Source organism: Balearica regulorum, chromosome 13 (assembly GCF_011004875.1).
Source record: "Balearica regulorum gibbericeps isolate bBalReg1 chromosome 13, bBalReg1.pri, whole genome shotgun sequence".
In the NCBI taxonomy this organism is placed as follows: Eukaryota; Metazoa; Chordata; class Aves; order Gruiformes; family Gruidae; genus Balearica; species Balearica regulorum.
In genome coordinates, this window is record NC_046196.1 from 17,785,414 (window position 1) to 17,799,682 (window position 14,269).

The following is a 14,269-nucleotide window of genomic DNA, read 5'->3' on the forward strand; positions in this document are numbered from 1 at the left end:
AAGATTCTGTCCTGAGCTCACGCACGCTTGAGAGAGGTTCTCCTGTACGTGGAGCAAAACCGTATTTAACCAGTCTCCTCGGTGCGCCCTGTTATCCCCTAACATCCCAAACACATGTGCAGGCAAGTACACATGTAGCCAGGTGCTTCCATTCTGGTGCCAGTCTTTGCTAAATGTCCACAACATAATCAGACAGAGGGACAAAAGCTAGATCACGGTTTCTTTTTATTTTAAGATGTCACTATTAACACACATTAGTCAAGCTATCCTAAGTCATCCCCTAGACACCTAGGGAATCTAAAATCCTCTAAGATTTTATTAGCTCAAGAGACCACCATTAAAAGCTTTGATTTTAGTGTTTATGTAATAAAGTCTAACAAGCCTGACATTCTGTTTCACCTTGTCAGACTAATGTGCGCTTTAGTGACAACAGCCATTTACAAATCAATAATACATCATACGTCATCCCCAGCTTTACCTCTGGAAAGTGCTAAAGGAGTCAATGAACCGTCTATTTACAATTTCAAATCCTAATATATTTACAATAGAAACCAAAAGTATTTAAAACCATTAAATATAGTGTTTAACTCTGCTATATTAGTTTACATGAACACAGCTTACCTCTGGCATCATATTTCCAATGCTAATATTTCTGCCAGTAATTTAAGATTTTTTAAAAAATTGCTATTCCTGGAGGGGAAAAAAATAAAAGCTTAAAAACCAACCCAAAACCTCCAGGCATTTCAGAGCCCTGAGGAATAACCCACCCTAGACAGTCTTCAGGTAGAAGTACTGCAGTGTTCAAGAGAGACTTCCAAACTCCAGGCAAGCCTTTAAAACCTAATGCATATGTAAAACATTAAGAGTCAGTAATCCGTTGAACAGGTTTACTGGAGTCACTGCTACCATTCAGCTTTCACTAGTCCGTAGTCAAGAAGGAAACCACTGCTTCGCTGTTTCTCCCTCCATCACATTCCCTCCACCCACAGAAAGTGTTTTGTGCACCATCATCCAGAAGAACTAAGTAGGCATCGTCTTCTCCTCTTTGCTGAAAGGCTGAACCGAGCCAGGCTTTACCCACGACAGCCCAGAAACGTGCATGCTTTTGCAGTGCTGGTCTTCTGGCTTCTTCTAGGTAGAAGAGAGTTAAAGTCAGAATTATGAGATACCCCAAACCCTCTGAAGTCCCTCCCCATCCATTTTACCTTTGGCAAATACAAGCATAGAAGAGGCTAGCATTGTTTCCTCTCCTCAAAGAGGAACAGTAAAACGGCTATTGCTTCAATTTCTGTGAATCTGTGTGGCATGTGTAGAACTACCTGACATTACAGGAGAGTTTTAATGACTTAGTTCATGTCTTGTTACCATAAAGATCAAGATACTCCTTGAATAGCGCTTTTCACTTGAAGGCCATGGCCCAGCCCCGCTGCACTGCTATTTGCCAAAGTCCTCGGTTGTACAGAAAGAAGCGTCAATCCAAATCAAAACATTTCTGTCCTTAGCCTGACATTTTAACTGTAGCATACTACCTCGTGATGCTGGGCATACTGTGGAGGAGTACCGCACCCCACCCAAGGCTTCTGAATGCAACTGCGGAGTTTCTTAATGCTTTCCAAGGCTGGTCCTTCCCTCCCCTGAGCATTTATCATGGTAAAATGCTTGAACAGTAACTATTTCTACCCACACAATGCAATGAACATTTAAGACTGACTATCGCAATTTAAAAGACAAAAAATGTTTCAAGTTGACGGATAAAGGTGCAGCTTCAAGCATTTGTAGACTTAAAGTAGTTTAAGAAGATTAGTAAATTAGATACCTACTCTAGCAGGTCAGAGAAACAGAATAGCTTGCAGGCTTTTTTTGCATACTAGGAACTAGCCCTTCCTCCACACCGCTACAGGCTCATCAGATCATCTGTATGCCAACTACATCAAACCTGGAATGACACATCAGGTTCTAGAAAGGGATAATTAGGTGAGTAGACTTTATCATACTACAGGAAGCCTTTTGCCTGACAAAGTAAATTAAGTCAGCAAGAAAACCAGACCTGTACTACTTCTGTCCCTCCCCATGTTTTGTGTAAAAGGTAACACTGTGTGACAGAATTGCCATAGAACATCACACAACAGCAAACAAGAGGGATCACTTAGGCTCGAGCCTGGCAGAGTAGCACCTGCCCATCACACGCTGCTCATGGGACATCACCTAGCAAAAGCCACGTGCTCAGCAGGGAATTGGGACATCACAGTCTTTCCTGGGCTACAGCTCTAGAACGGCCTAGTTGTTTCCCAAGGCACAGGAATTACACAGATAATGAACAAAGATCCAGGGTTGCAGAAGAAAGAGGATGCATGCTTAGGGAACTTCCTTTTTCAAGGAAGGAAAAAAAAAAGTTTGGAATGAGAAGACGGCCCTGAAGCTTTGATTCAGTAATGAAAGATCTCTCAACAGAAGAGAACAAAGAAGTTGAGGACTGTCAGGTTAGGCAGAAGTGGTAACAGTCATGACAAGTTCAGAACAAGCTAATAAGCAGTCTGCAAATCTCTTCTTTCCCCTTCTTCCCTCCTTTCCATTCCTAAACAAAAAATCTGCCAAGTGTGCCAACAACTGTACCAACAAAGCTTTCTAGCTGGCTAAATGACCGATTGCTCAACACACTGAAGTTAGAACAGTGACATAACTGCTTAGTGAGGAGACCAAATCAGTTTCAGCATGCCTGCTGATCCCAAAGAGAGGTGGAATAAGGTCAGTCTAGTACATGTTCATCACAACGAGACAGAACACCTTTCTTCCCTTATCAGGCAATAAACCCTTACTATAGTGAGAATCTGGACTTTGCACGTACCTTCTGAGTCAACATCTTCTCTCTAGCTTCATCATGTATAGCTGGATTCCACGGAGAAAAACTATGGAGAAAGTATAGTTATCTCTTACTTTGCATTTTTGCAAACTACAGCATAGACAGAGTACAAAGCATCAATTTTCCTTCGTTTAGTTTGCTGAATTTAAAGTCAAGTACAAGTCTGAGTTTTCAGTGTTAAAACACAGTTAAGAACTAAATTCACATTGTCACAATCTTTTTCAACAAGAAACATTCAGGTTTTCATTTTTATTTGCAATGAGAATTCAGCAGTTCAGCAGGTGTTGCATGAAACACCACTCATATTCACTATGGAGCTGACTCTTCCATCCCCCAAGCAGTCAAGCTTAAAAGAATTTAAAAGCATGACCAAAGCTATAGTCATGCAAACTGAGTTCAGGAAAACTTGAAAGCAATATTTACTCCATGGGTATCTCTACTTGAGGGAGGTGAGGTGGTTTGGGGGCTTTTGTTTGTTTATTTGTTCAGGGTTTTGCTGAGGTTTTTTTTAAGTTTTGGTTGCTTAGTGAAAAAACAGTAAACACAAGTGTCTGATTATACTCAAGATTCACTCAATAGTAAACAGAAAGAAACAAGGGTAGAAATATTCAAAGTATTGCTATAGATGTAAGGAAAAAAACCAACAGGTCAGTCAACTTGGCAGAGAAAGGCTTCAAATCAACACCTACACTAACACTTGTTCTCAAAACATTAGGGCATGGTGAATTTGCTCATGGTACTCACATGATTGCATAGGGATCCTCTATTTTAGGCTGATCAAATAAGTGACTGCTGCATAGTTTGACACTGTCCACCACTTTACTTTTGAACAGCTGAATATCCTTCTCATACCTGCAAGAGAGAAGTAACGTTAAGTATTTGCAAGGAGAAACAAATTTCCTCTAGAAGCACAGACAGACTTGGCAAAGCCTTAACTTTAGTTCCTAGTGCAACCGACTCTAGAGGTAGGGAGCATGAACTGATAAACAATTTTACAGATCTCTTGTTTCTGCAAGTCTATACAAAAAATCTCTTAGGAGACCGTATCTGTAGGCATGGAAGATACTTACAGCACTGCAGCCTCAGGGTTCAGAGGACTAGTTGTATCAATCTTGTAGAAGACTCTGCGAGCATACATTAATACTTGCCATATGTGATTATGATTTCGCCTGAAAAGAACAAAACACAATGAAGAAAGGAACAAACTTCTTTCAAATTATACGTCAATATGTTACCACTAACCTCCATTTTGCAAATGCTCTTTTCACATCCAGTTCACCAGACAAAGGATCTACCAGCGGATGGAAGACAGGCAGATCAAAAACCAAGCGCTGCATTAGAAAAAAAAAATTCATTATGACAACTTCAACCCTCATGTTAAAACCACTGGGTGACGGTCAGTCAGATGTTGGATCCAAACACTAATTAATTGTTACTGTATTAAAAAGAAAGCAACCTGAAGTGATTTATACCAACTGTGAAACTGTAACCCAACACGCCCATGTTACATGCAGGGTCTTGTCCTCTCTCACATGCTTATCACCAAATCAGGAAACTAATCCAGCTAACTGCACAAGCACTAGTGCCAACACAGGTAATAATATCAGATAAGATCAGATTAAAGGAGTTTTTCTGGTTTAGCTATTTGTGACTGAAAGCTTTTTACATACTTGAGCTACAATCAATACTGTTTTTATCCTACATCTTTAAGTAAACTGTGCAACGACACCATGGTGCTTCAGTTCTGTACAGCTAGTTTCCTCTGGTCTTCATGCATTCTTCCAAAGGAAGGTTTTAAAGCCCTATGCTAGCAAAAGAATGATGGCTGCATGAGAGATACTAAAGTCTAATCTTTGAAAGAAACTGTTTCCCACTAGCTCTGCCCTTTTTAAGATGATAGCTGTACACAAAACTTGACACCAAGCAGACAGCTTCCTGACACAGCAACTTGTTCTCAGCTACAGCAGTTACATACACCTGTCCCCCAATCTTCCTCTCATAGAAATTTGGCCAAGAGGGCCGGCTGCTCTGCTCCGGAGTCAGACTGCCACGAGATTTTTTTTTTTTTTTAATTTATGTAATAACTGGGATACTTTTCCCTAAAGAGAAAAAGAGAAAGCAGAGATGGAAGGTAACACCATACTATTTACCTCCCTTTGTTTCACCAACTTTCTCCTCAAGTTCTTTTAGTTCTTTGTTGCAAAGTAATTTAGAAGAGAGACAGGCAAGAAATCCTGTAGTACTACAGCAAGCACAGCACAGACATCTGGATTTTATGTCACATTCTATTGCTACTCAGAATTTAGATACTTTTTTTAAGCATTTCAACATTAACTTCTTTGCCAAGGAAGTAGGAGATCAAGAGCTGAGGTAGAGAAATGGTTGATTACTTAATATTCTAACGCATGTAACCTCAGGAAGTTCACTCAACACCAGCCTCGGTAATCAGAGCAACATGATTCCTCCACAGATGTTAGGAAATATGTACAAGACATCACAAATGAGCCCAGCCAACTGAACAAAACTAGTTCAAGGAAATGAGAAGCTAATTGGTATACTAGCTTTGACAAAGAGTCATACTTAAAACACCAGAAAACAAGAAAAAACCGAGACACACGCAACCACTTACCGGGCAGTCTCCATCTGGGTAATTATCAGGAATATAGACAGTAAATTTAAACACACCATCCTGGTAGAGTCCATGTCTTATGAATATGACACCAAACCACACTGCAAGTGAGAAAGTTTGCTTGAGTGAAAGAATGTAAAAATATATTTTTTTATATATATGTTTTTAAAAAGTTTAAATTTAAACTTACTTAATGCTGATCGGTAAGATGGCTGCACGTAGACACCTGGCAATTTCTGCTTTACAACCAAGGTACTGCAATTGGAATCAGTATTTAGAACAGCTCCACAACTACATTAAATCTACAGCAAGCTGCCAACAATAAACCCAGAATGTACTATCAATAGCTTAGCAGGGCACTTCTTCACAAACTTACAATCAATTCCCAAGGGCAGATTGCTCACAGAAGGAAGGGGCAGAAAACTAGTGAAACCATATTCTTTCCCTCTTGCTTTTCTTACTCTTCCACTTAAAGAGATACTAACAGAAAAACATTCTTTCGCCTGATAAAACTGTAAGTAGAAGAGTAGAAATAAATTCTTCCCCCAGTAGATGCATGTAATGCATGTCAGTACTGAAATTTCCACTTATTTGCTGAATTCCCAGTTTCAAAGTAAAGAAGAAAAAAAGAAATGCAATTAAGTAATTTTGAATGCAGATTTGCAGTCAATTGTAGTTAATTCTGAATTATGACCAAAGCTTTAACTTCAATTTCAGACAAGTAGTTTTCCACTTTTAGATAAGACTATGCTGCAGGTCAAACAGAAATTACACTGGCCACCAACAAAACAAAGTAACAGAGAATAAAAAGGACAGGTAAGACGCAAGGTATGTTAGAGATCTGGATGAAGTGATTCCAGGCATCTCATTAACAGCATAGGCCAAGCCATTTTCCCAAACTTTCACTTATTTGCTGTTTCACTTCCTGTGATGATAATCCAGTCACGATCTGCAGTCATCAATGACCAATGCATTATGAGAAGAGTTTCTCCCTCTCCCTTTGCCTTTTAGGAAAGTCCATTTGATAACTAACAGTACCACGAAGGCAAAATGTGCTATTTTTACTATTTTTCAAATCAATGAACACAAGAAGTTGCCAGTAAGTTTAACCCATTGTAGTTGTGAGGTATGCAGATTCTACTGAACACTACAAATTATAGACCAAATTATTCACTTTATAGGTTTTCCAGTTACTCAGCATATAGGTCCATTAAATTGAATGCCATGTGCTTGTACAAACAAACAATAATCTTAAAGCAAAATATTAACACAGTTCTCCCCTTACGATTTCTATAATATTTCCCTAATAATTAATTTATAAAGTTTACGTTATGATACCAATTATTTTTGCATGCTGCAGAAGAAAAACATCTTTCTTGAATTAAGAAGTCAGGGTCAGTTCCCTGAAAAAAAAAAGATTAATGTTTTGAGAGTTCTCACTTTAAATTTAATGGTTAAATGCAAGAATTGAGACTTGGTGTTGCATAAGGACTCCAGGGATTTCATTCCAAAAGGCACTACATACTTGAGAATCCAGTATGTCTGTTACAGAGGAAGTCCCTTCAGCTTTGTAGCACAAGACAGTTTATGTAACTTTATATAACTTGGAAGTTTTGCAGACAAAGAGAGATTTGTGTGCTTCCACAGCAGTCTGCAAATCACTAGATTGGACCAAACGCAACTGATCCAGAGAAAGCTATTTAAATTGCACTAAGTCCTCCCTCATAAGTTTCATGGTAAGTATCACTGAAAGACAGGAAAGAATACGGTCTTCCTAATATCCATTTAATAAGCCGTGTCAGGCAGCATTCCAGTGTTCCATGTAACAGCTGAAGGAAGCTCCCACATCCTAACTCCATTAGACAGTACCATACCTTCATAACCATCTTCCCACTAGACACCTGCTGGCTTCCATTTTAATATGGGTTTCAAAAAGTCAGTATTTCTGAACAGAAAGCTATTAGGATAACTCGTCAGGAGGCCTAAACCCAAAATGCGTTATGTGAAGACCGAGATATGTAATAATTCAGAGAATCACATCCAAACACACTCCTTAAAATCTCATCTCATTTTCCTCTCCCCTGCTACCTCAGGAAATTGAGACTGCTGCTCCAGAAAAAGAATTTTGTGGAACCTAAGTTTTACTGCCTTCTTCAAGCACTAAGGCAAAGACACCATGGAAGAACTAGATCCCTGCACGTTATTCCCACTGAAGCATAAGCCCAGTGACCTAAAAACAGACACAAAAAAAGTTAAAACCTACAATTCTGCAAGGAGGGAATACTCCAAATAAAAAGGCCCATAAGAAGCATGTGTTCCATTTGTCGACTGGGATGACGTGGCAGGTGAAGCAGGCTTGGTTATTGGCACAGCATTCTTTGGAATAGAAGGCAACTGTTTCTTTGTAGAGGCTCGTAGAGGACTGGTTCGCACCTCTCCACTCAAAGTTTTCTCTTCAGCTTCAGGTCTCTGTTAAATTAAAAGAGAACCATGAGATTACAGGTTGTATTTCATAAACATTTAACATATGAACATATTTTAACACAGGTTTAAACCCAAGCTTGCTAATTATAAGCTTGGCCAATGAAACATATCTTGGGTTTTGGTGTTCTGTTGCATGGGAGTGGTGTCTCTTTGGCTTCTGTTTTTAAATAGACTTCTATTCAATCAAACCTAGCCTACAAGTACAAAAGTCATCAATGCTGAATAGGAAATCTGCAGATTACGACAAATGCTTAAGGAGGCTTATATTTATTTAGAAACTGGAACCAGATAGTATATAACTTCAGCTTAGAAGCCATTCTATTTCTAGCACACAGTGCATCAAGATAAATCATTTCCACTGACAAGCATCCTCGTGTTCTAGACTTCAGAGAGTTTTTAAAAGTAGTGTAATAAAGCTGAGATGAAATAAGAACCTTCTACAGAAAATTTCATTTATTTCATTTCCTGCCTGTGCTTAAGACACCAGCATCCCACTTGGAGCTGGTTATGTAGTCCATTCCCACTGTGAAAGAATCACCATTTGACAGTGCTATCAAGCCCAGTTTAAATAGTTTTGCCATACTGACCTTTTTATGCCTATGCTGTCTTTTAATAAAAAAGACAAAACACAAATCCATTTTCTACTTAGTACAGTGTTCTCTAGCAGTGTAGCAGTGACCAACTACGTACAACCTCAAAATCATTCTACAGATTGCCAAGAGAAACCTGCAGACCACAGACTTGTGATTAGGCTAGTTGTGGTGACTAAAGGCATGATTTAGGCTACAGTGTTTTGTAGCACTTGAGACTTGCACTAGTACAATACCTACGTCACAATCATCATCATCATCAAAGTTATGTAATTTGCCCTGGCACTGAACACCCGAGAAGCAATTAACCCTAGAACCATCATGCTTTTATACATACAATCTAAAGTAGCAATAGCATTATGGAGGCTCAGTTTTATCAACACTCGCTGCACATGCAGTATCTGGCTAAGGTCTATATAAGACAGTAAACAGACATCCTAAGTAAAAAGTTTTTCAGTCATTTGAACAAGTTTGTTTCATCTTTCCTACTTAAAGATGCTTCAGATAAGAAAAGTCAACAAATTCTGGAGTAGACTCCAGCCACAGTCACATTCCAGTTAATGCAGCTCAAAGCTAGCTTACGCTGTTACTGAAGATGATCACAATCCTCGGGATAACACACACATTCCAACTGTATTTGTAGATCATCTGACGGTCTTTTCCAGAACTGCTACTGTCCCTCAACACATGTTAACACCTTATGGCATCCATCCATTAAATACCTACCTTGCGCACAGAACTTGTAGACATGCTCCAGAAAGGGTTCATAACGTGTATTCCAAATAAAGGACTGCAACTTCTCAGTGTCTTCAGAGTGTCCTCAGGTCTCTCTGGTTTATACCTTAAAAATACACAGAATGCATTCTATAAGATAAACAAGACTTAATCTATAAATAGGATTCAGAACTAATTCTGCAGCCAGCTTTATATTTTTGTAACTTCAGAAAAAAATGTCTTGTAGTTAAGACTGACAATAGTTAAAACTGCCAACCAGGACAATAATACAGTTGTCCAGGAAATAATTTTTGTGTGTGAAACCCTGCCTTCTTTCTGCTAGAAAGACACTCTAGGTTCTGCATTCCACATTTTGTCTTACCAACTGGAAAAAAAGACCATCTATTGGCTCAGCACAGTCAAAAAAGATCCTCTACACATGCAAATATTAAAAAGTTATCACTTCACAACTCACGTCTGGCACTGCACAGTAATACAATGGCTTACTCTTGTAGTTATGGTGAAGCATTGCCCCTCACATACACTGCTGACTTTGCATGTTTTTGAAGCACTCCAGTTTGAAAACATCTCCACTGTTCCCAGTGAAACAGACGAGCCTCCCATCGAGTTTGCATCATGTATGTGTCATTTTGTTTTCAACTGCATTGGAACATCACCAGGAATAGACAAAGCCGCAGAACACAGAAGTTTTTCTGTAGCTTATTTAATGGTTTCGTTATAAGCACTAAGGCTCAGTGCTCTTTAGATCAGCAGTTCAATAACAAGAACTTCAGCAGTATTTAGAGTTTCAGCGTGCCGTCTACTGTATGTCCTTGGCTTTCTCACTTTTTTTTTTAAGTCTTCCTATTGTTTGTGCAAAAATTCTCATCTACAGCACCTCTCATCTAGCACAGCCTATTTCCTCCACTCTTTCTTTTCCCCTCCTGTTCTCCTAGTTTCCGCTCCCCGCCCCCCCCCCCCATTTCTGGCTACATTAACTCAGGTTTTGAGGCAATTCACTTTATTCAATTTCTTTAATAGGAAGTTGTACAACATTGACCCAGGCAATTCATAGGATGTCAGAGAAAGAGAGAGAATGGCACAGGCTTCTATTGAAGTCAACACTAAGTTTTTCTACAGTACACAAGGCACCACCTGTTCACCCATTGATTTGATTAGTTTATAGAGAAAATGGTAACATGATCAAAAAATCTTCCTAAAATGAAAATAAATGCCAATCTTGTTAAAAGAAAAAAAAATAAGCCAGACAATTTGTCCAAAGAAAGTCTAGCAGTGGTAAATTTTTAAAAGAAACATTGATAAGAAATCATAGGTATCCTTCTAGACTATATAGCACCAAAGCATTAAAAAATGCAAGCACCATTCACAAAAGTGATGAAAGTTAATTAATTTCCCAACCCCAAAATCATCTCAAACATTCCATTACACACGATTCCTCCAGATACTTTTCCTCTTCAGCAGCCATAGAGTCTCACATCATTCCGAGCCACTGAAAACAGAAAGTCAAAGCACGGGTCCTGTGCTGGGGCATGCCCTGTGACCACAGTGAGATGATGTTTTCACTTTTCCCCCCAAAGCAGGGCCATGCCAGAGGGCTACGCCATCGGCCTCTTCTCTTCTGTGGAACTCAGCCGGACTAAGACAGCAAGATGCTAGGCTAGGAAGGTACAAGACATTTCCTCGGGAAACTTCAGTGTAACCAGAAAGAGGAGGAACTGACGCACAAAGACAGCACCTGAGTGCTACAGCTCTGACGAGAGAAAAGTGCTGGAAGCTGAGGTACAGGTTGGAAGACAATCAGCTGGAATCTGGCATGATTATGGGGTTTGGGTGGGATTTTTTTCTTTGTTTGGGCTGATGTTTTTTTAAGACTAGGTAACATAAATTGCATTATTTCAGAACCAGAAATATGACATACAGGAGCTGAGCAGGACAAAGAAAAAAAACAAAAACCAAGCCTAACCTATTACCAGTTAAACAGGGAACCGATCTAGAGGCATGATAACTGGTCCTAGATGGAGTTCAGTCACTGACTCCACCTTTCAGAAAGCAGCTATGCATCTCTCTCAGTACACTTCCAGCTTTGTTGAAAAGCTTTTAATTATAGAGATGCCTATTTACAGGCTGTTAAGATTACAGGCTGTTAAATAAAACATTGTTTTAGCTCTAGTTAAACTACAGAAATTCTCTTACACAGAGATATTTTATGCAGTTGCCTGCCAGTAATAAGGGATACATGGCATTGTCCTAGACTTACTGTTAAAACTGTTTCCAGTCTCATTCACCTGTTAAAATACTATTTATGACGGAGAATTAATAACCTCAGAGTACCAGCTTCCCAGAGGAGGGTCATTTAAAAAGCCTTTCAAGGTGTTTAGAGTTTATTTCAAATCACACTCACTCCTTCTAGCTATGCTACATAAGAGTGGAGAATTATTTCAGTACAGGAAACTTACCCACAACTGCTTATGCTCTCTAGTGCCTTTACCTCACAGTTTACTACCCCACATCAATCACAAGAATAATTAAAAAATATATTAAAAAATAATAATCAAGTAACAGCACATTTAAGTTAGACTGTTTATCCTACTTCTCACTACACAGAAATTCTGCAGCAGACAAGTAGAGCCAAGACCCAATATCATTAAATAGAAATTCTAGGCAGTTCAGGCATTCAGTATCACACGGGGTTACAATGTCTACTACAAGGTATCCACCATTACAGCAGCTTACAGTGCTGCAACTACTGAAACCATCGGCTTCCCAAAGGAACCCAATACACGCTCCTCATTTTATGAAAAGGGAACGAACACACTCAAAATCACCACCCTGCCTCCCTTCACATTGTCATCGTTCACAGTGCCTTAGTTAAGAGCAGGCTTAATAGTGTGCCGCTCGGTAATGCTTTCTACTAATTTCTACCACTTCAAGAACAGAAAATAACAGCACTCCTCCAAGCAGTCCTCCTCCTATGGACTTTTTATAGATCTCTTTTTCTCTAGTGCCTTCCTTTGAGTACAACAGCAATTAAAAAGACACAACACAGACTTGTGAAGAGACATTACTTCGAATGCTGCTGCTGCTTCTAACTCCTACACAGCACCGCATTACTGAGGTCCTACCATACCTGGACCAAGCAAGCCACCTGCCGCCAAACATAACCTTATGTTGATGTTCACCAGCACCAAGGTACAAAATACATGAGAGCAGTGAGAGCAAGTGTAAACTCATGCAGCATCATCACTCTAAAATACGTGAAAAACAGTTATCACTAACAAAACCCAAAATTTTAAGTACTTCGCTTTTGCACCTTTTCCTTCTCTACACTAGGTGTTCTCATTAAAGCTTACTTCTATTATTTATACCTACTGTCATATCATGGGTCAAATTTTTCCCCTATTATCAGCAGGGTCATTAAACACAACACTAAAGCAATGTGACAAATGCTTTGTGTGATTCAACAAAGCACTTTGCTAAACATTTTCTGGAAACATAAACAATTCCTCACGAAGAAAAAAATGTATAGACAAATATACAACACATACAATATAAGTTTTTATGTATACATGTTTTTAATGCTTTTTATTCCCTGCCTAAAAGGGAAAGGAACCACTCCTATATGTGAGAATGAACAGAGCTGATTAGGCGGAGCACTAGCAAAGAACAACACACGTTGATCACACCATTACATGTTTGTCCAGCAACTCTGCAGCACGTCTACTCCTGGTCTTCTCGGGACTCAAGGACTTCGTTAGCCCACACCTTAACCCACTGGGCGACGAGGGAGTCGCTGAAGGAATGCTGGCACTGAACAGGAACACTGACCAGTCAAGCCTGTTCCTCCACAGATGGATTACAGCTTCCCTACCGACACCTGCTGCTATGACTTCAATCCTCCAACACCCCTCTTAGGGAAATCACAATCTACGCCAACGAAACCGGCCCTTAAACAACAGCTACCAGGTTAAAAGACACAAGGGGACGACCCGCCAAGTTTCACAGGACGGCCGGGCTTGCAGAGGGGACTGTCAGCTGGAGGAGAACTGGTGGGTCAGAGCAGGGAAAAAAACCAGCCCTGCGGAGCCCCGAGAGCTGAGCCCTGTCAGTCCCGGCCGGATTTCACGCCGAGGCCGCGGCTGTGCCCGGCACCGCAGAGCGACGCCGCCTGGAAGGGCGTGGAGGGAGGCCCGCCGGGCCCCAGCCCCGCTGGCAGCCGCCCCGGGGCCCTGGTGCTCGCCCCCGCCGGGCGGTTCCCCGGAGGGAAGGGGCCGCGGGGCCGGTTCCCCCGTGAGGGACAGGGCTGTCCGGGCCGACAGACGCTGCGCGGTGGCGGCAGCTCCTCACGGGGCGAACGGACGGGCGCCGCCCGCGCCCCTCCCGGCGACAGGTGACGGCCCCGCGGGGCGCAGACAGACGACCCGCCGCCGTGGCCGCCGCGGAGCGCGGCCGGGGCTGTCCGCCGACCCTCCGGTGCCGGCGGGGACCGTCTCCCCGCGACCCCCCGCTGGCGTTACGCCCGGGGAGGCAGCGCCGGGCCCTGTCGTGCCGCCGCGCTCAGGCACGCACGCGCTCGCTCACCCGCGCCCAGGCTCCCGCCGCTCCGCTGCACGCGCGGCCCAGGCCCCGCCAGCCGCCGCCGCCGCTCCCCCTCTACCCCCGCCACTGCCCCATTTAAAGCCCGCCCCTCCGTATCGCACATCCGGACGCGGCCTTCCCCTCGGCCAATCGCCGTCCGGTTCTTCCGGGAGGGCTGGGCGGGGTGGGGCGGTGGCGGCAAAGCTAGCCACTCACAGCCACCGTCCTCTCCGTGATGCAATAAGGCCGACTGCTCTCCTGTCACGGCGCGGGGTGCACGGCCGCTGAGGGTTCCGCCCTAGGGACGGGGACTGGCCCGCGTGCCTGTCCGTCTCGGGGCGGGCAGACCAATGGGGCAGTGGTGACGCACCTGTCACTCTCTCAGCAGGAAGACGG

At 42.0% G+C, this 14,269-nt stretch overlaps 1 protein-coding gene across 3 annotated transcripts; it reads right to left on the reverse strand.

The window, feature by feature from the left end:
* Nucleotides 1-208: 208 nt before the first annotated feature.
* On the reverse strand, nucleotides 209-14,009 carry AKTIP (AKT interacting protein). Of its 3 annotated transcripts, none has more exons than XM_075765646.1 (10): nucleotides 13,877-14,009; nucleotides 9,290-9,404; nucleotides 7,753-7,958; nucleotides 5,680-5,744; nucleotides 5,490-5,590; nucleotides 4,103-4,191; nucleotides 3,931-4,029; nucleotides 3,605-3,712; nucleotides 2,846-2,906; nucleotides 209-1,131 (listed from the first exon to the last, which is right to left on the reverse strand). In XM_075765646.1, exons 2-10 carry the CDS (start codon nucleotides 9,329-9,331, stop codon nucleotides 1,021-1,023), a joined length of 882 nt encoding a protein of 293 aa, XP_075621761.1. In that variant the 5' UTR covers nucleotides 9,332-9,404; nucleotides 13,877-14,009; the 3' UTR covers nucleotides 209-1,020. The 3 variants fall into 3 exon arrangements, with proteins under 3 accessions (XP_075621761.1, XP_075621763.1, XP_075621762.1); XM_075765648.1 differs by having other exon boundaries at nucleotides 209-1,128; nucleotides 13,877-13,982; XM_075765647.1 differs by lacking the exon at nucleotides 13,877-14,009 and adding an exon at nucleotides 9,785-9,964.
* Between the last annotated feature and the right edge of the window lie 260 nt (nucleotides 14,010-14,269).